Source organism: Volvox carteri (assembly GCF_000143455.1).
Source record: "Volvox carteri f. nagariensis unplaced genomic scaffold VOLCAscaffold_28, whole genome shotgun sequence".
Lineage (NCBI taxonomy): Eukaryota > Viridiplantae > Chlorophyta > Chlorophyceae > Chlamydomonadales > Volvocaceae > Volvox > Volvox carteri.
In genome coordinates this window covers 1,304,923-1,326,029 of record NW_003307571.1, presented here as the reverse complement: position 1 = coordinate 1,326,029, position 21,107 = coordinate 1,304,923, and the positions used below count along the sequence as shown (strand labels likewise).

Here is a 21,107-nt window from a genome sequence, read left to right as displayed (position 1 = left end):
CAGCGCATCATCCAGGTGCCTAGGGGGACGGAGAGGGAGGGAGGGAGGGGGAGGGGGGGAGGGGGAGGGAAAGACGAACCACACAGGAGAGGGAGGGATGGGGGAGGGGGGAGTGTTTTCCATGGAAAATAGGCTTTGCATAAAAGGGAAAACGCCGCTTCATACCCTTAAAATGAACCTGAAGGAGAGGAAGTATGTCATCATATGTCACAACAACATCTTTTACCCCGTAAACTACAACCATGAGTAAAAGTGAGATTATTCTCAGCTCCGCTCTCATCAAGATATAGAACATTTTTTTCCTGGTAGATAGCCTCCGGTACCTCAACATGCAAAAAGAACAAGAAGAACAAAATTAAGAGGAAGAAGAAGAACAAGAAGAACAAGACGAAAAGTGGGTATTCTTTCCTACCGTCAGTCGTCCAAAGGCACCATCTGAACCCACCCTCCTTCTCCGGAACCCGCAGTGCAGCACTACCACAGAAAGAAGTTGGTGTGAAAGGCATACAAGGCGTACCTTAGGGCCTGCAGCATCCGCGCAACGCGCACCGCCAAGACTGCCGCACCGCCAGACGCCTCGGAAGCCGCAGGCCACGTCGCGGCCACGGTGACTACGGGCATGAGGGGGCCGAAACCCACCAGCTCCGAATCCTCCGGCAGGCTGCGGTGCCGTACAGCGGGGTCCTACACACGAGCGGGCAGAAAACACGGGGAGATCAGTTGGTTGGCAGTTGCACGGCAATCACGTGGCATAGGACCTGCATTCCGACAACACCTATTATTGACACATCATACGGATAAACCGTCCTTTGTTGCGTACCCTGTAAAGTTATGGTTTCTGTTTTCAGTCATGGTTTCGGAGCCCGCGCTCCATGGACTCCGGGTTAACTTAACGCGCTCCATACACTCGTGAGAACTTCGCCGCATGGATACGAAAATGTATTCAGCCTTATCTTAATATACCTCTATATAGCTTTATCAAGCTAAGAGCTTTAGGGCGATGTGCTTCTAAGCAGAGGACACTCGCTTTGGAGACTCCATGCTCGCAGCTCCACTCCTCGCTTTGCCTCTCCATCCCCCCCGACCCGACATGGATAGCACCGCACGTATAAGCACCCCCCCTGTGCACCCCACCAATGGGCCAGTGCACATGGGCCCTACATGCCCCTACAAACGGCACAAACGAACCTGCCAGTCTTGGTCGTGCGCCCGCCGCCGCGTCAGGTCCGACAGGTGGGACGCCAGGCGGGCAGCCGCCACCAGGAACGAGCTGCGTGCCGTCACCTCCGCCACCACCTCCGGCGGAGCCTCGCTGCCGCCGCCGCCAGCAGCGACGGCCGCCGCCGCCGCCGCGCCAGCCATACCTGGCGGCTTCGGACTCAGCACCTCCGGGTTGGAAACCATCCACGCAAGCATTACGTGACAGGCCGTCGACACCGCCCCGAAACCAGTATCCACGTCGCCGACGCCGCCGGCGGCAGCGGCGGCGCCAGCCATGCTTGCAGTGACCGCCGTCACCGCCGCCGCAAACCGCATCGCTACTGCCAGGGCGTAGCAAAGCAGCTCCGCGCGCTTCGCTGCAGCGGCGTAACTGGCGGAGGTGTCACCGCCGCCGGTGACGCCGCCGCCGGTCGTGACGTTGTGTACGGAAAAGATATTCATAATGGCTAGGTGGAAGAGAAGTTGGTCGGCCTCGGGGGCCTTTTGAAGGATGGTACGGCAGCCAGGATGACCTGCATGCACCGAAAATCCGGATCCCAAAACCAGGTCCGGATTCAGTTCGGGAATAGGGTAGATCGAGAAAATGGTTAGGATCAGATTGACAACAGGGTCCAGATGAAAAATAGGGGGTTAGAAGCATATGCGAGGAAAAAGGATTTTACTGGAGATACAAAGCACTTGGGGGATAGAAAAGCTACGGGGATATGCTGGGTGCCTGAAATGGATATGCTAGGATGTGCTGGGTAATATCAACTGCCGAACGTTGGGGCCAGGAAATGTCCCAGCCCTCGGCGGTTGAAGGTTGGGCCCTTAGCTAGCATCAACCCTAGGCAGGTGATATATCGCCTTGCAAGAGTCTCTCACTTCTTCCTCTCACTCTTGCCTCAAACCGAAGGCTCCAACCCCTTTCTCCCGACAACCAATTTCAACACCCAGCCCAATGCACAATGCCCAAACCACAGCCTGTGACTCTCATCCCATCATCCTCACCGAGCAATGCCTCCAAGTCATGCATCGCCGCCGCCAGCACTTCCGGAAACTGGTGCAGGTTAATCTTGTCGAAAAGCATGCCGTGCAGTCGTACAAATCGTACAGATACGTCAGCCACGTGCCCCGCGGCCGCGCGCGAATCACCGCCTTCATGGCCGCCTTGCAGCGCCGCAGCCGCGTGTGAAGCGGCTATGCTGCCGTACCTACACAACAGTACAATGTACGGGAGTGCAGTACAGAGGGCGCGTCAACACCGCGACAATACGGACCGTCACTTAGCGGGGTGGTAAGTAACACAAAACCACGTGGGCATTGCGCTTTTGTACGTACTTGTTGTACATTCATGTCGTACACAGACTTCAATCATCACGCAATCAAATCTCCACAAAGAACAGAACAGTGACAATGGGTTGTTACAGGGCCAGCAAATCGTCCCTTAGCGCGGGTATTTTTATTCCCGGTCGGGACATCATCATTGCTGTCCCTACAAAAATCGTACCTGGCCAACTGTTACCCGTCTCCGTACAACGCCCGAACCCCTTGACGTCGTCAAACCCATCCAGACAGAGCACATGTATTCATCCATCCGCCACCGCACGAACATGATTTGACGGTGTTCGCAGATCGCCCCCGCAACCGCATCAACGGGTCCCATCAGCCATCATATCAGACAGAGAACGACAAACACACATGAAAGACAGAGAGAAAAAACCGGCAGCATGTCAGCGCCGAAGAAACGCAAGCTGCCGAATGGGGCAAGAAAAGATGCATGCACACCGTAAAATCATTTCATTTTATAAGCTAGTTGGCTCGGCGCAGCCCTATAGGTGAAATGCGGGAAGCAGTACAAAACGTATTACCCGGAAAACGTCCGAAAGAGAGGGAAATAAAGTTGTTCAGTTCATCATCCTATAAACGCTTCAACAAAATTCATTCAAACGACTAAAAAAGCGTCGGGGGTGGTTCGCGCAGAAAGCGTTTCGGACATAGTTTTGAAAGCCTGGAAGCCACCTTGAAAGCTAACAACTGAGAACAGCTAACTGGGCTTTGGACGCCGAAACCGATCTGGGCGCGAGACCTAACAGGACGGCACAGGACATGATCAAAAGAAATATTTTTGGCCGCCGATGTTTCTAATCAAGAAATCAGGGTTTTCCTATCGAGTTGTCCATTTCCCGATTAAACCCACATTTTCTGACCACCATTTAGGGGCTCTCTTACTCCCCAGTTTTCCATCTTCGCCTCTTCCTAACCCTACTTTGCATAAATGCTTACCTGTTTCTGTTTTTTTCAAACAGCAGCATCAAATTTTCCCGGGCGGTCGCGAAGGGCATCGCCACCGCCAGGCTGCGGAAATAATAGTACACTGCCCGCAGCTCGTCGTTGGTGTAGTACGACATCACGGCCATCTGGTTGTACGGATTGCCAGACCCCGGCAGGACGCGAGCCGCCTGGCGGTAGTACGACATGGCACGCTCCCACAGCGGCCTCGCCGACGTTGGGCGCTCCTTCAGGGCCATGCTCTGGTACCTGTGCGCGGACGCGAACGCGAGCGCAGCGAGGAGAAAGCGGGAAAAAAGATAAATAACAACAAATAATAACAAATGAAAATGATGATAATGATGCAATAATTATAATAGTAATAGTAATAATAATAGCATTAAACAAACGACATAACGTCACAAGACATTCCATTCTTCCAGGCAGCGCACCCCACTGCACTGAATCACACCGGGCAGGGCCCCCCCCATCACACACACACACACACACATACACACGCACCTGCAAAGGTCGCCCAGATAGATGAGGCAGCGGTGCACAGACTGCCGCACCTCCGGCGCCCGCGGTCCCGTAGCTCGCGGCACGCACTCCTGTATCTCATTTTGCAGCGCCGCGTCTAAATCCACCACCGCGCCCACGCTGCCATGCACCCACTGCAGCTTCCACACAGTCTTGCGGTAAAACGCCAGCGCGTCGTCTAGAAACCGCAAGTAGGCCCCCGTGGTACGTGCCAGCTGCGCGCGGGCCTCCTCCGGCGTGGCCAGCTGTACGGCCGCGGCCGCCGGCGCTGGCGGCGACACGCCGGCGCCGTTCGGCGAGATGGTGGTGGTGGCGGCCGGGGCCGCGGCGGTAGCAGCAGCGGCGGTGCCCTTGGCCAGCGCCTCCAGCGCCCGCGTGCGGCTCCGAAACTCCTCTATGGGCTTGTAAAACACGGCCTTCCACAGGTTAGGTTCCACCTCGTGTGCGCATGAGAACTCGTAGTGACCGAACAGCAGCGCCTCGTAGGTGCCCTGAAGCGCGCCACGCAGGCGGCGGACGTCGTGATCCCAGAAGCTCTTCTTACGAAGCTCGGCACGCAGTCGCTTCTCAAGCTCTAGGGCCTGGTCCCATATCGGCGGCGCGGGGAGGTGGTGGTGGCGTCCGGCGCCGCCTACGGCGGCGGAGCCGCCGCCTGCGGCTGCGATTGCCGCGGCGGCCACGGGGTTGGTGCCGGCGGCGGCGGCGGCGGCGGCGCCGCCATCGCCTAAAGCCGGTAATGCGCCGCGATACGGGGTTAGCGGCAGCGGCTTGGAGATTAGGCCGGCCGGGAGGATGTGGCAGGCCGCTGTTGGTGATGAGGGTTCGTACAGCATGGTGTCTGAATGGCTAGCTTGCTCTCCTTAGCTGCTATTGACAGCTGGCTGCTGAGTGTGCTGTAGATTGAAAGCTCCGCTTCGCAGCGGACGCCGCAAGTGCCGTCTGGAGATGGACGGTGCGCCCTTAGAGCGCGAATTATAGTTTTATACTTGAAAACGCATGCGGACTGGTGTTACGGGCCGGAAGATAGCGCGAAGCCCTGTCCGAGTCCAGCCTTAAGTGCCGCCTCTTCTGCGGCTCCTCACGCCCCTGGAAGGATGCGTTTACCTCTAATTTACGTCTAGCTCTGAGAAGTGCACCTAAGCCGCCTCCACACCGTTGGCCATCGTCTCAGCCAACAAACTGCCGAGTGCCGACGTGTCCTGCGAGATGCCTGTGACACCTCTGGGCTCGATTACGCTCTATTGGAAGTCAAGCAGAGCTAATATTCTACAACTGGCTCCTCGTTTGCGCCGTTTGGCGAAGCCAGGAAACACTTTCCAAGCTGTCCAAGCGCTTTTCCACGAGGTCAGGCTCCAAACCCTATAGTTCTACGTACAATAGCAACCTGCATGGGGTTTGCAACAAGTTTTATCCAAAAGTCAACAAAGGAAACTTGAGCGTCCGTGAGGCTAGGCGAGCCGGACCCGAAGAGCAAGAAACAACCGCAAGTACTGGCATGTTGGCACGACAGGAATAATCATATGCTAACAGAAAAACATGTACCTACCAACCCAAGCGCGTCACGGCTGCTCCGAGTCTTTATAATTGCTTAGCTTTGGTAGAAACCTCTAATTTCAACTTCGTTGCCTTAGAGCGGCACAAAGCTGTGGCCCTTACGGAGCTTTGGTTCGGTATCGTGGCCGAAATTTGCTGTGCGTCTGCTATTACAAAATGAGCAGCTATTGGATAGCCTTTTGGGAATGCATATGCTAAAACAGGCGTGAAAAGATAATTGGTCAGCAGCCGTCGCTGAATGACGCATGGGAAGTGCATAATATGGACGAGCATCCACCAAACTAAAAGGCGCTCTCTCCTTTCACGCAATTTATGGCATGATTCTTTGTCTGCAATCTTAACACAGTTCACTCCTGGGCCGCAAGCGGCCTTATGGATGCCTTGCCTCCCGTAGAGCCAAAAAGGAGCCCTCTTGGCATGGCGGACAACAAAACTGAGCATCGCCCTTCTGGGGGACTTCAGTCGGGCAGCGTGACTGTTACCTTGCAGGTATGCCCGTAACATTCGTGTGCACACTCGTTGCGTGGAATTACTGTCGTGGACTACGGCCTGGCATTTCGCCTCGTTCTCCTCGCCTGGAAAGGAAATCTCTCCTCTGTTCATAAACCATTCGAGCACACAATCCACCCACTTCTCAGGGTGTCATCCTCGTTTTTTCCTATGCGCGTTATACTTGCTCAGCCGGGTCCTCAGGGCTCATAATTTGAACGTGTGGCCGCGCGAGGCCAGCGAAAGGCGACCTACACCCACCAATAAAACAACACCACTCCCAAATCACACTAACCAAAAAATTTCTAAACCCACAAAGAGGCCAACCGCAACTCTCCGCTGCTCATAACTTAACCCAGCCGGTTTCGAACCGTGACGTTGGACCGATCGAAAAAACTTATACCCTGTCCCCTGCCAGGCACCTTTATTGTGGGGGTTGATGCATGTGGCAAGTTTTGTGAACAGCCGCTTTTACTCTCCGTCGGCGTTTTCCCTCACCACGCGCCGCACTCACTCGGCCCCCCTTCCAACTGTCCTTTGGCACTGGTGTCTCTTCTCCCTACTTCCTTTTTTTTCACACACACAAACACATACATACATACGCACGCCGGGACAATTGCCCGTTCTTGAATTGATTGAAGTCCAGGTACGCACACACAGCGACATACATACGCACCGCAGGCGGCCTCCCTGTACGGCATACACTTTGTACGGCATGCACCCGTGCAGGACTTGTCCTTCATCGTGAAGAACAGCAAGAAGGGTCCCGATGGCAAGCACTCCGATCTGGCCCTGGTCAACTGCGTGTCTGCCTGGTTCGAACCCGGCAAGATGAGCGCACTGGTGGGCCCTATGGCTGGGGGGCCCCTGGAAGGGTCCTCTGTGTGTGACGGCGTGACGGCGTGTGTGTGTGACGGCGTGTGTGTGTGTGACGGCATGTGTGTGTGACGGCGTGACGGTGTGTGTGTGTGTGACGGCGTGTGTGTGTATGTGTGTCTCGGGGGACGTATTTACATACAGACATACAGGCGTGCATGCAGACAGACGTATAGTATAGGAGGGCGTTGACAGGAGCGCATTTACCCCAGGATGGGGCTCTCCATCAGGAGGCCATCAGCAGCGGTAACTCAACATCAGGTAGCTCACACGCCCCATTCCCACCACTGCGTGACCCGCCTTTCCGCTGCATTTCGCTACGTCTGCTCGCTTGCGCCCCTCCTGTAAATATTTCTCCCTCCTTCCTTCCTTTCCTCCTTTCCCCCCAATCGTCTGTGTTTCGGCGTATCCCTCCCTACCTTTTGGTCAGTTCTACTTCCTGTACACTCTTGCCCTGGCAGCAGCTTCACTCGTTCGTGGTTCGTGTTTCCCTACCTACCTTCCCTACCTACCTCCCATGCCCCTCCCCTCCTCTATCACGCGTCTATCTCTTCGGTGTCAGCATCACTCGTCGGTGGGGCTCCTCTGCCCCCCTTCTCCCTCCTCTTTCAGATGGGCCCCAGCGGCAGCGGCAAGACGACTTTGCTGGATCTGTTGGCGGGCCGCAAGACCGCGGGTCGTGTGGAGGGGGAGCTGCTGTTCAGCGGCATAAGGCCCTCCCGGGAGTACCAGAAGAGGTACTGCGGATACGTGGAACAGGTGGGGGGGGGGGGAATGAGGGGGAAGAGGGGGGAAGAGTGATGGTGTAGGACCAGACAGACAGACAGACAGACAGGCCAACGTGTTGGCAGGGCGGGAGCGAAACCCGGGAAGGGGGGCCGAAAGAAAACACTAGTGCACGGAAGTTCTTCCCTGGAGGGCGCTTTCAGACGATGTAGAGTACGCGTCATATTATTGGTTTTATTGTGTGTGTGTTTGTGTGTTTCCTCCTGTGCTTTGGCGTATTCGCAGTTCGACACGCTGTTACCCATTCTGACTGTACGGGAGATGTTGATGTACACGGCGGAGCTCAAGCGGCCGCTGTCGGAGCCTCTAGCGGCCAAAAGAGAGGAGGTACGTGAGCGCGTGTGCGGGGGGGGGGAAGGGCCCCGGGGGGGTTAACTGGGGGGGGAGTTTGGGGGTTACGGGGGACACTCACCGCGGGCGGGGAAGAAATATGGGTTTAAGGGTTTTTGTGGCTGCAGGCAGTGGGTTGGACGAAGGGAATGGGCGACGTTGCCAAAACACAAATTATCCGTTTCCCCCGGACACCCCACATGATGGATTGCCCCGGCCCCGGGGATGAGTGGGTTGACTCTTGTCTCTCGAACTGGGTTCGCCTAGTTGTGTGAATGTGTGGCTGTGCTCCTCTCCCACCCCCCACCCCACTCCCCATTCCCCCCGCTGCGGCCTCAAAGTGCGGATGGCATTGCTACTGCTACTGAGCCGGGTATTGCTACATCCTTGCTGCATGTGCTGCTACTGCTACTGCTGCTCCTACTGCTGCTACTGTTGTTGTTGTTGTCCTCCCCTCCCGCCCCATCAGGTGAACAGGTTGTTAGACCGTCTGGCTCTGACCCGGTGTGCGGAGGTTCGGATCGGCAGCCCTGCCGCCCGCGGCATCAGCGGCGGCCAGGCCAAGAGAACCAACATCGCCATTGCGCTCATCACCAATCCGCGAGTGCTGTTCCTGGGTGGGTGTACGGACGGGTATACGGTTGAATGGGATGGTTACGGCGTACGGATGTACGGATGTACGGAGAGGGCCACGTTCAGTGGGGACTGATGTGATGGCGAAACACATTATCGGCAAAAAAACAATTGTTTGGATTTGGTAATGGCATTATGTGGGTTTATTATTGCTGTTGTTTGTTATACTTCATTTCCTCACCATCCTATATCTGTCCAGCCGCCCTCATCTGGGTCTCCTGTTCTCTTGCTCGCCGCATTTTCGCCCCCCACGGCTCCATCCGCTCCTCAAGACACCAAAGCCCTCCTAACCCCCCCCCCCGCTGCGCTCCGGAACTGACACCTGACCCTTTGCCTGACATTTCGTTGCTGCTACTGCCACTCGGGCGCATGTACGGGAACGACGTATTCTTGTTGTCGTACGACGGTCAGATGAACCAACTACGGGACTGGACTCGTACACAGCCAACGAGGTATGTACGGCGCAGAGTGGGACTCCCGCCTCCTGCCGCTACTGCTACTGCTCCCGGCCTCCTATTTCCCCCCCGACCTCCTATTTCCCCCCCGGCGCCCTGCACAGGTGATGTTGGCTGTCCAGTCTCTTGCTCGCGGCGGGGTGACGGTGGTGGCCACCGTGCACAGCCCCACAGCCTTCTGCTTCTCACTCTTCGACAGGTGGGGGATGCGGGGGGGGGGGAAGGAGGAGGGAGGGGGCGGGTAAGAGGGACTGGCTGGGGGAGAGTGTGCGTGTATATGTATGTATATGAGCGAATGTACGACAGTGATAATGGGGAAATATGTTCAGACGCTGGTTTGGATGCCTGGGGGTTAGCTGAAAAGGGGGGAGAAAGACGAATTACGCACGAGTGAAGCTGAAGTTGATGCCAAGGGTAGAGTGATACGGGTGAGGGGGGTAGAGTGATGCCAAGGGTAGAGTGATACGGGTGAGGGGGGGAGGCGCAGCTGCTCAATGCGGGCTAGGGCATCATAACCCACATGGCCACACGGCAGTCGCATTCCAATGGAGTCCATTTCTTGTCCACCTGGGCAAGATATGTAGACATATTTCAGACATAATTCAGACATATTTTGAGGACGTATTTTCAGACATTAATGTCTTTCGTTTCATCACACCTAATGTTGTTCGTATACTACGCAGGCTTCTGATGCTGGTGGGCGGTCGTACAGTATACTTCGGTCCGCAGGATCATCGAGCCATTCAGTATTTCCAGTCGTGTGGACCCTTCCTGGAGTCTGATCCCGAGGGGCTCGGGGGTGAGCAGGAGGAGGAAGAGGAGGGGGAGGGGGGGAAGTTGTGGGTTTGAGAGGTTTCTGCTATTCAGTGTTTTTCCTCCGTCGCACGACGAAAATCCCGCCCCCTCCCCCCCTCCTGGTGGTTTCTTCCCTACCAGATCGGTCCCTTCCCTTTATACACTCTTTCCCCCTCCATCCCCCCCCATCCCCCCCTCGTCCCCCCTTCCTCGCCCCTGCCCCCCCTAAAGGGCCGGGTCACAACAGCGCCGAGTTCCTGGTGGACATCATCACCGAGGGGGACAGGGCGGGAAAGGTGGGCGCGGGTTGAAGCGCAGCGGGTTTTGTGCCGGTCGGGGTTGTGCAGGCGGGGTTTTAGGGTTTTCTCTAGGCTAGGTGGGACTTGGGGGAGCATGTGTTTTAATTGGGTGCAGTACTGACAGTTGCAAACGTGCAAAAACTTGGGATGGGAAGGGTTTCGCGGCCGGGTTTAGGAACACGACAGACAGACAGGCATATATACATACGTACGTACATACACGGTCCAACGATCTGGGTTATGGATTGTTTGTTCGCATCCCCAACCATCTCAACTATGCTAACGACCGAACCGTTGCAACCAACTGCCGCTGCCAGGGCCCTGCTTTTGCCGACGCTTACGGGAGCAGCAGTCTCGCGGCGGAAAACGCCGCCGCGTTGCAAAGCCATTTGGCCGCGTTCAAGAACTCGGAGCTCCCACCGGTGAGGTGGTTACGGTTGCACTGTTGGCGGTTGCTGTTGACAGCTGTGGTTGGTGGTTGACAACGCAAACGCAATTTGGGGCCAGTGTGGAGAGGAGAGGAGAGGAAATGTACGAGGCCGACAAGGGCCTCGGAATGGATTGGCACGCGTAGCAAAACAATATATATATATATACTCCCTCCCTCCCTCCCTCCCTCCCTCCTGTATATACTCCCTCCCTCCTGTATATATATATACTCCCTCCCTCCTGTATATATATATATATATATATACAGGAGGGAGAAGTATGAGAAGAGGGAGGAGAGGGAAGTTCAAGCTGGGAGCTGTTCTGCCCTGCATGATGCTGGGGTCGTTAACCCAACCCCACTTGTACGGCTTTCCTGCGTACGGCAGGATGTGGCCAAGGAGCTGGCGGTAAAGCGAGCCACGGTGACGCCCTGGTGGTGGGGCATCTACGTGTACCTCAAATACCGGTAAGTACGGCAAAACACACACATACACACATGCGCACACACACACGCACACACGCTCGCTCGCGCGTTTAAACACACACGCGCCAGGCACAGGCGCGACACGAACACGTCCCAGCTGCCGGCTGCATCACATCGTATCGCTTCATTGACATATCGCATTCAGCGGACTTCCTCCCCTCCCCCCTCCCGCCTTCCCCCTCCCCCCTCCCCGCGTCACTCAGGACTGCCCGCAATTACATGGACCCGGCCTTCCTGCTCCCGCGAGTCATGGACAAGTTGGTGATTGCACTGCTGGTCATGACGCTCTACCTTGGTATCGGGGACAACCTGGCATGTGAGTTGGGGCAGTTGACGGTTGGCGGTTGAAATTAAAAACGCTTGGCATGGTGGCGGTTGGGACAACCAGCTTTTGAATTGATTGTTTAGTTTATGGATAATTATTATTTAATTCACCTGAACTGGATAATGCGTCTGGGTGCAGAAAAATGTACAGTCGAACCATTTTAAAAACAACGTTACGATGTATGTTGTTTACAACAATATAAATTGTTTTTTTTATGTTGCAAACCGATTCCCTTGGGTGCTGTACCTGGTGGCGTAAGGCGCATCCCCTCACTCTTTCCTTCCTTCCTTCCTTGCTTCCTTGCTTGTTGGTTAGCAACTGAGCCTAAGCCACCTCAGGTCATTTCGCCTTGCCGTTCCTGATTTCATAAAACTGGTACCTTTTAGTTTAGGACATTCGAAAAAAATTTCGATTTTACCTAAATCTCTCCAATTTTTTTATTGTGTTTATATTGTGTAGCCAACAACATCATCAACATCGCGGCAGTGCTGTTCATGTGGTCGGCCACCACGGGCTTCGTGGCGGCCTCCTACGTGCCCTCGCTGGTGCTGGAACGAGGCCTTTTTGTGCGGGAGAGAAACGATGGTGGGTGCAACTAAAAAAGCTCCTACGACGATCTACGACGTACAATACGACGTACTACTACGAAATTTTTGTGTACGAACAAAAGTATGATTAAGACAAGCTTTTCATGAAGGTGCTTATGTATTTATGTATTATATCGTATGTAAGTATGTATGTATGTGCGTAGGGTAGCTTTGTGCATACGTACAAGATATGCACAAAGCGGTCCCCCTACGAGGCCTAGCGTCCCTTTTCCCCCCCGGCCTTTTTGGAGAGCCAGTTGGGTTTTCGTCACTCAGGGGGCCACCCGTATGCCCACGGAGGTGTTGCCTTTTGCTGGTTGTCGGTTGTCGGTTGTTCAGGACTCTACCTGGCGCCTACCTACCTAACCGCCAAACTGCTGGACGAGATTCTGATCAACTCAGTCGCCTCCTTGGGTATCTCAGCCTTCACCTTTTACGGCATTCAGTTGCTGAACAACTTCGGCGTCTTTTATGTGTCGTACTTTGTGGGCGTGTGTGTGGGCATTTCCATGGCGTACTTCGTGGCATCGTTCGCGCCCAATATGGTGAGTGGTTGGTGGTTGGAAAGGGGTGGTGAGTTGGTTGAGGAGGTTATTACGCTGGGTACGACAAACTGAATACTAGGAGTTTTTCTGGGTGGAGAGGATGCGCGGCGGGCACGGTAAGATTGGTTTGGAGGACGGTTGGCCGGTGTGTGTTCGGGGATGTTAAGACGGGGATCCTGCAGGGTCGGCTGGCTGGGTCAATTTAGTTGGTTAGTTCGTTGGCGTTGCGGTTGAGCCGCACGGTTTGTACCACACGGCTCCGCGCCACTTCTCCCGCCACGAAATCTAGCTGTTATCCCTGATTAATAACCACCCCTTCCCGACTTGACTTGACTTGACTTGAAGTGCATGTGTTTCCCCGGCCTCCCCCCCTCCCCCCCCCGCGCGCCCTCCGCGCCAATACCGGTTCACCAGGATGTGGCCAACGCTCTGCTACCCACCTACGCCGTGACGCTGCTGTTCTTCGCGGGCTTCCTCATCCGCCAAGACCAGATGCCGCCGTGGTGGAAGTGGTATTCGTACATTGACTTTGCGAGATACAGCTGGGGGGCTGTCATGATCAATCAGTTCAAGCACCACGACACTCCCTGGATTGGTGGGTGGTGTGGAGGAGTGGGTGTATGTGCGTGTGAAAGATGTGGTACGGCAGGAAGGGGGACACGTCGTCTCATGCCGCGTCATGCCACGTCATGCCCTGCCCCCCGTGAGTTCACATCGTCAGCAGTAGCAGGAGCAGGAGCAGCTGTAGCATGTCCCGCCTCTTTTCCCTCCTCAACGTCTCTCCTCCATCCTTTCCCCACCTCCACCTCCACCTCCCCATAATTGGCAACCACACGCAACCAAACACACCCACACTCCGGCCCCTCTGCTCCCCCCCCACCCTGCCTACCTCAGGTGGCAAGACCGTACTGCAGTACTACTCCTTGGACGGAATTTCGGAGTGGACCTACGTGGTGAGGGAGTGGCACCACGGCTGACACCACGGAGCCGATAGGCGCGAACTCAGGGAGAGGCCCCCGTCCTCGACGGACGTTCTCCCCCCCGCATATGCTAAGTGGAACTTGTCACTCTTCTCATTCTTGTAACTCTTGTTATAAGAATACTCTTTCTAAACTGTTGCTACAAGAATAATCTTGTTACTCTTGTTACTCATTAGCCACAATTTTTGCCAAGCGCTGAAGGGGAGAGGGGCTTGCACGAGCCGGTCTATGGGGCGGGGCGCGCGCAGCGTGCACCGCGGCTTTTAGGAATAAGGTGTCCTTTTAAAGAGAATATGTTGTGGGCTGTATGCAACCCAGGAGTAACGTTTGGGGGTGAGTGAGGAGGGGTCTTAGGAGGGCGGACTTCCGGGCTGACCGTGTTGGATACGCCCCCTTTACCCGTTTCCTATCGTATACCTTTCTCTCCTGTCACGCATTGTGTCCTTTCGTGGGTCTTAACAGCCCCGTTTGCGCCCTCTTTTACCTCTATTTTGCTGATCATCTGCTGCTTCCCAATGTGCATGTGCGTGTGTGTGTGTGTGTGTTTTGCCGTACCCCTCGGTTCTTGGGCTGCCCACCACCTCAGGGATACACCTCCTTGTTCTTCGTCTTCTTCTACGTTTGCACCGCCACCATCCTGACCTTCAAACAGTACCAGCTGCGCTAAGGCGCGTGTTGTTGTGGGGGTGGTGGTGGGGGTGGGGGTGGTAGTGAGGGGGGTGAAGATGTGGGAGTGACGGAGGGGGAGAACTGGGGAGGCCTAACGACTGCTGCGCCTGTCAAGCTGTTGGCGCCGTGGCGCTGGCGCTGGTGCTGCTACCAAGGTTGACTCTTCCCGATATCGCACCGCCACCATCATCATTAGGATGACGCTCTTCCTCTCTGTTTTTCTTCTTGCTCACGGATATTCTCATCATCGCAACATCGTCGTCTGCGTCGTCAAGGTCTGCCGCCAGAACTACAGCCACCACCAGCAGCAGCAGCAGCAACAACAGCAGCATCACGGACAGTAGCAGTAGCAGTAGCAGCAGCAGCAGCAGCAACAACCCCATGAAAGGGGGGGTACGAGGGCGGCATGTGCCGCCTGCTGCTACTCCTGCTGATGCCCAATGAAGCAGCGCAAGAGGGGCCCCGGCTCATTCGCTGCTGCGGGATTCGGTCTCGTACACTTTCACACATGCGAGCGTGTGAGTGTGTGTGTGTGTATATATATATATAAGAGTATCTTCCTCCTTTAGGGCCCTCGGAAATGGCATTGTCAGGGTCGTCCACCCGGCTGGCTGCAGGGCCTTCCGACAATCCTTGGCGCCTTTGACAGTTGTGACGGTGGAGATATTCTGTGAGCTGGTTCGGGCTTGGAGCGCGTCGCGTCTGCCCGTACCCTCCTAAAACTAAGATTGCGAGAAAGAACACTGATTGGTTATGTTGGGTCGTTAGTTGGTTAGTTAAGGTGCTTCGTTATTGTTGGGATATCCTGGCTCCTCGGATTACTTGGGTTGCGGTTGGAAAGGTAAAAAGGGACGGTACTGAAAAATGTTCAGTTGTTCGGTTGGGCTGGAAGTTGAACCTCTAGGTAGTGAGGAAAGAGGAGAGCTTCCTCTGGAAGCTGTACGGCTGAGGAGCATGTATGCAAACGAATGCATGTATGTATGCATGTTTGTCCCTATCCCCTGTGTATGTATGTATGAATGTATGTATGTATATGCTTTGGCCAGTGGCGTGCGTATCGTGTGTTAAAAAAAAGAACCTTCGTCGTTTTCTTTTTGAACTCAACCTGATCACTGATAAGGTGGGGTTCAAAAAAGGTTTTGGAGCGGCTCAACGTCGCTGCGTGTTGCAGCAGTTGCGGTTGATTGACGAATTGGTGCATGTCTAGGTAGCCGTTTCTCTGCCCTTCCCAGCATCATGTATGTATGTATGTATGTATGTATGTATGTATGTATGTATGTATGTATGTATGTATGTATGTATGTATGTATGTATGTAACACATAGTGACCCTCAGCATTGTAATTTATGTGGGTGTTTTAGCTTTACGGGAGATTTATAAGGCCATGAAAGCAACGACATGGCTTCTTTAGGGGAACTTTCTTTAGGGGAACTTTCTTTAGGGGAACACAAGCCATGGATGTGCATGTTGCATGCCTCCGTCTAGGTTTGTAGGGAGACGGGGGAGAGTTGGATTCCAGCTTGGGAAGGAGGAGAAGAGTGGCATTGTGTTTACTATTTGCGACAGTGCCCTGTGTGGCGCCCCTTTTTTGGAGGGATCTTTTTGACCAAAATTTTGGAAGGAGGTTTTGAGAGGAGAGATGTGAGATATGATGCTGAGGGTTGCGGGGATTGCCTTCCTTTCCTATCCCCCTCGCCCCAGGAACACATCGTGGAGTATGTGAGCGGCCGCCGTGAAATCCTGGGGGGATTTTTTTTGTCTTGGTCGCTATCGGACCAGACATGCTGGTGCAGAAAGTTCGTTGACTGGGTGCTATTGGGTGCTGTGCAGACGGATGGACTTTCTTGCTGGCTTAACTTTAACTAATAATACGTTTGTGATCTAAGGCTGTTGGTTGGTTGCTTTCGCGGTAAAGTGTAAAGTTATTGTTGTGGCGGGAAACTGCCCACGGAGACCGAGGGGATTTTTTTTATGTGGCGCGACCCGGACTCGAAGCTGGGTCACCAGGGTGAGGATGTTGTAGTGTTGCCTACTAGATTATAGCGAAGAAGACGACGAACCCCGTCAGCGTCAGCGGCATTACATCCTAAGAAACTAGCCATACAGCTCAAGCTACTTGCTGACTCGCTGCACACAATCTTCTGTGTCCCTGTGAAAGGGCCCGTGTCCCCTTTCACAGTCGACTTCAAGTCCCTTGCCGGTAACCCCCCATCGACCAACAAAAAAAGGAAAAAGCTATAAATGGTATTAAGGGCTTCCTCTGAACTCATGTTCTTCTCCTTATCTCCTCCTCCTCCCCCGGAGTGTATGGGTATTGCGCCCGTTTTACCATCACCGACTGTGTGAAACAGAGAAATTTGAACTACGATAGTGGGCACGCCAGTGCCTCCGTATGTATGTATGTTGTTACAGGGTGGTACAGCTTCACCAGTGGCCTCCTTTCCCTTGGAGGCAGTTCCCTGCTCTCCCCTGCGAGAGGGTTTTCCCACCCTAATCCGGTCACCCCATCCGACTTCAGAATGTACTCATTGGGTTCGGCAACTCACCACCAGCATTCAACCAAATCTAGAGGATCAACGGCGCCACAACTTAGTTCCTGGTCAGCTCACAAGCTGCTATTATCACGTCCTACACCGTCCATAAGATGGGGGGCCACCTCCCATTTCAACACCCCTCACACACCGAGGGGTCGGCAGGTGGAATTGAACCCAGACTCTCCAGGAGCAGAAGTCAGGCCTTAACCTCTGCCAGCCACCTATGTACGACATCGTCCACACGCAACACGGTGCCACAATTTTGCTCCCACCCTAACACCCTGTATGTATGTGTGTGTGTGTTTTTGTGTGACAGAGGGTTTTGTTTGGAATTTTCAAACATAACTTCATAACAGACCCGGTGAACCTTCTTGCCGCTTCTTCGTCAGGACGTGTACGTACGACTGTAAGGGAAAATGTCGTACAGACTACCAAGTAGTGGTGACAGGCCAAGATAGTCCGTGACATTGGCCATTTGAAATCTTTTTGCGACGACAGCGTGTCACCCCCGGGTGATGCGGGTGCCGGCGCTCTATATGTGTAGTAGGACCGGAATGCGCCACACCAGCGGTGACCCTCCAGTACACGGATTTGCGCCCTGATATAAGGCCCCCGCGGCATTAAATGCACATAAAATGTGACCAACAACGAAAATAACAAATTTAACAACTATTTCAGTATTATCAGCATCCCTACAACCCTGTATCGTACGACCCTTCCGTACCCCGTGCACCACCTTGACAGGAAGTACAGGCAAGTGGCAAGTTCTCCCTTTCCTCTTCTTAACTCTGCTCTTGTAAGTGCGACGCCGTTATATCAGTAGAAAACAGCCGCAATGTCACAACAAATATAATGGCGGTAACAGCGCAGTAACATAAGCGCAATAACCCCAGCGAGAAGCACGTGCGTCATCGTACCGGGACGCACGAAACGACTGCTGCTGCTGGTGCTGCTGCTGGTGCTGCTGCTGGTGCTGCTGCTGGTGCTGCTGCTGGTGCTGCTGCTGGTGCTGCTGCTGGTGCTGCTGCTACAACCAGCTAATAAAACCAATAAACCAACCAACTAATAAAATAAAAGATCTTCTCGCGATCAAATGTATAAAAAGGTCTCAGCACTTCTATACCTCTTGTTCTCGTTCACGAAATTATGATAAAAAGATCTGTTCGACCGAATCCCGGGACTGAATCTGTTAACCACCAACGGCCACCAAGCCGTACGCATCCCCAGGGGACCTACGAAGAGCGTCTGCCTGCCTGGCGCCCCTCCCGCCAGCAGCTCTTCCTTTTCCGCTTCCGGTTGTCCCAACCTGCCGCCCTGTGGTGCAGCAGCGCCCCTCACTCGAAGACCTCAATTTCCCTACAACAACAGCGACAACAACAGCGACAACAACAGCGACAACAGCAATAATGCAGGGGGACCCGTGAGGGACAGATACAACGAAGCATTGGGGGACCTTGATTCCCTGAGCGGCGACCGTGGGGGGCCGCAGTTGACTGTCCAATGCGTGGTGAGGAGCCGTGTGGTGTCAAAACTCTTACACACACACACACACACACGCACACACACTGTCCCCTCCTTTTCCCCCTCCCTTTCCCCCTCCCCCTCCCCCTCCTGCACCCACCTGTCCTTCGCGACCCAATCTGTGTACCCTCCCTTGAGTACGGCAACATTCTTGAACCCGTCGCGGACCAGTTCGAAGGCGGCCACCATGGAGCGGGTCTGCGGTCGGTCGGTCATATAATTGTACATGTATTATATATTTATATATATTGTATATGTATATTGTATATGTATTATATATATATTTATATATAATTATATATATGTATATGTATATGTATATGTATTGGTTAACGGACTGACTGAACTGATTGGTGACATCGTCAACGTACTGAGAAGGAATTACCCTGGCACAGGGCGGTAGGTCAACCTGTACGGAAACTGCATAGCGTCCTCTTCCCCGTACTTGTACGACGAGAAGACGTACCTGCTGGCCATTCTTGTCGTTCTTGGTTGGCTCCAGAGATCCACCCAGGTTGCAGTACAGTACGACTGGTGTGGATTCTGGATCTGGCACGAGGCCCCGGACCTCTGCCAAGGCGGGGGATGATTGACAGCGTCGCGAGGTCGGTGCAAGAGGTGAAGAAGGTGAGGAGGTAGTGGGGGAAGAAGGTGGTAGGAGGGTGAAGAAGCGGCGGGCTAAAGAAAGTTTCCAAACGGTTCCCTAACGGACTTCACTAACCGACATAGGGCCCTGTCTGCACTCACCGTCAAGGAAGTTGGGATTGGCTTCCGTGCCCTGGGAGATGCCGAACAGTGCATAGCCAGCCCGCCGGGCGATCTGCCAGGGCGTCCTGGGGTAGGTACGGCAGGTACGGCAAGTACATACGACAGGTGTTCGGTAGCATGCAATTAACCATGCGATATATATACATATATAAATGATTCCTTTTTCATTCAAAATCCTGTTTGTTAGCTAAATAATCAGTTGGTTGGTTGTTAGGTACGGCGGATCCAAAAGTGCTGAGGAAGGACATCGCGGTGCATGCATGGCCGCAAACTACGCCAGAATTTGGAGGGGTAGGGGAAGAGGGGGTAGGGGGTAGGGGAAGAGGGGGTAAGGGAAGAGGAGGTAGGGGAAGAGGGGGTAGGGGAAGAGGGGGTAGGGGAAGAGGGGGGGAAAGATGAACCACAAACGAGTGAAGCTGCTGCCAGGGCAAGAGGGAAGAGGGGGGAGGGGAAGAGGGGGGAGGGGAAGAGAGGGAAGAGGGGGGAGGGCAAGAGGGGAAAGATGAAGCCGTGGGTGCGCAGGCAGCTATCCGAGCACTGGCGCTGCATACCGTCGACACCCCTAAAACCCCCAACATCATTGACACCTCCCCCCCCCCCAGTACTGAACACGTCGAAGCTTCTCGGCCTAACGGCTAACTGCAGATGAGGCGAGTATTGACTCTCAGAGACACCACGCCCTTGCGCAGTCCTCCTACATCAAAATTACGGAACACACCACACCACACCACACTAGGCGATACCACACCCCTTCACTCCATCACCCACCCAGCTCACATTCTCATTCACACACTCACCAGCCCTGAATGGGTTGATAAAAGGAGACGTTGGCCGCCCCTGGGAGGTGACCCTGAGTCGGGGGAGTTGAGGGGGAGGGAGAGGTGGTTTGGGGGTGGGTGAGAGGTAAGCCCTTGTACGACACAATACCCTAAGAAGCAGAAGGGCAAAGAGGTAAAAGCGGCGGGAATCACCATTGGGATGTACGACACAAAAGGGGGGAAAGTACGGGAGGTTGCGGGTGCAGGTGGACAAGGTGGGGGTAGGTTCAATAGAGTGCGAGTGAGGGGCCATACCCGGGGGGGGTTACACAGCCTGGATACACACGCGGTCGCACACACACATACATACATACATACATACATACATACATACATACATACATACATACATACATACATACATACATACATACATACATACATACATACATATGTATGGATGAGACCAAGCTTGACTAAGCTGCTACTATGACCGTCGGCCAACCGCGGCCGTGGCCACCGACAGCGACCTCAATTGTTTGAGCGTAGTTATGGTTATCTAATTAGCCTGAAAATGTCGCAGAGGCGACCAGCAGTGGCTGTTAGCCGCGGCAATGTTCAAAATGGCCGCCAGCCGACCTCAGCCGCGAGACCGCAATCCATACCGACCAAAAAGATAAAGGCCGTCAGTGGCTTTTACGGAACAAATGAAGGCTTGGCTTTCTACAGAGCCACACTAGAACTGGAACCGATCGTGGTGACAGTCCGGTGGCCAGCGGGCTCAGATACGGGCGACATCATCGCGCAAATATACGGTCCATTAGGACTTCAAATTCTGGCAACAATTGGCCAAATCTTCCGCAGCAACCAGGAGTTCAACCGTTGGGGAGGCCCTCGCATTCAAAAACGGTTGCTTTATCCGATGGGAAGGGAACGGCACATTGTGATGGAACTCTCCATCCTTGTGCCAAAAGGAGGTTTAGCAGCGTTGACAGCGACCAGGCGCATCGTTAATGGGCGATTGCGCGTGCCTGGGGTGCAATTGACCCCGAACATGGAGCCGATGGAAGTGGAGCTGCTGGTGAAGAACCAGCAACAGGCTAAGCCCATTGTGTGGGAGGTGAGAGGCGTCCCGGTCGGCCTCAGCTGTCAGGGCACGGCCGACTTCCTCACCCGGGCATACCGGGCAGACCCCAGTCCCCAGGACGTGACGGAATTCTCGCTCCTGGCCCCCACGACGATGGCCGACACGGGAGGCTGGAGCTACCAGCATCGCGCC

The 21,107-nt window shown here is 54.4% G+C and overlaps 3 protein-coding genes across 3 annotated transcripts in view; 1 reads left to right on the top strand and 2 right to left on the bottom strand.

Moving 5' to 3' along the window:
* The window catches only part of VOLCADRAFT_92921 (uncharacterized protein), a gene marked incomplete at both ends in the record, with an annotated part of 11,187 nt that extends 6,343 nt beyond the window's left edge, over nt 1-4,844 (bottom strand). The window contains 5 exons of the mRNA XM_002952180.1: nt 518-684; nt 1,189-1,733; nt 2,212-2,414; nt 3,487-3,741; nt 3,994-4,844. Coding sequence (XP_002952226.1) covers nt 518-684; nt 1,189-1,733; nt 2,212-2,414; nt 3,487-3,741; nt 3,994-4,844 — 2,021 coding nt within the window. The remainder of the gene's footprint in view (nt 1-517; nt 685-1,188; nt 1,734-2,211; nt 2,415-3,486; nt 3,742-3,993) is intronic.
* A 3,722-nt stretch (nt 4,845-8,566) lies between these two features.
* On the top strand, nt 8,567-9,893 carry VOLCADRAFT_48531 (uncharacterized protein; the record flags this gene model as incomplete). The annotated part of the gene is made up of 4 exons (XM_002952254.1): nt 8,567-8,663; nt 9,091-9,131; nt 9,239-9,333; nt 9,818-9,893. Coding segments are annotated over 4 exons (309 nt in total), but the record flags the coding sequence as incomplete, so codon positions are not given.
* An 8,222-nt stretch (nt 9,894-18,115) lies between these two features.
* On the bottom strand, nt 18,116-21,105 carry VOLCADRAFT_105439 (uncharacterized protein; the record flags this gene model as incomplete). The annotated part of the gene is made up of 6 exons (XM_002952179.1): nt 20,468-21,105; nt 19,868-19,920; nt 19,050-19,135; nt 18,769-18,872; nt 18,403-18,500; nt 18,116-18,137 (listed from the first exon to the last, which is right to left on the bottom strand). The coding sequence occupies exons 1-6, from the start codon at nt 20,489-20,491 to the stop codon at nt 18,116-18,118; spliced, it is 387 nt and encodes a 128-aa protein (XP_002952225.1). The 5' UTR covers nt 20,492-21,105.
* Between the last annotated feature and the right edge of the window lie 2 nt (nt 21,106-21,107).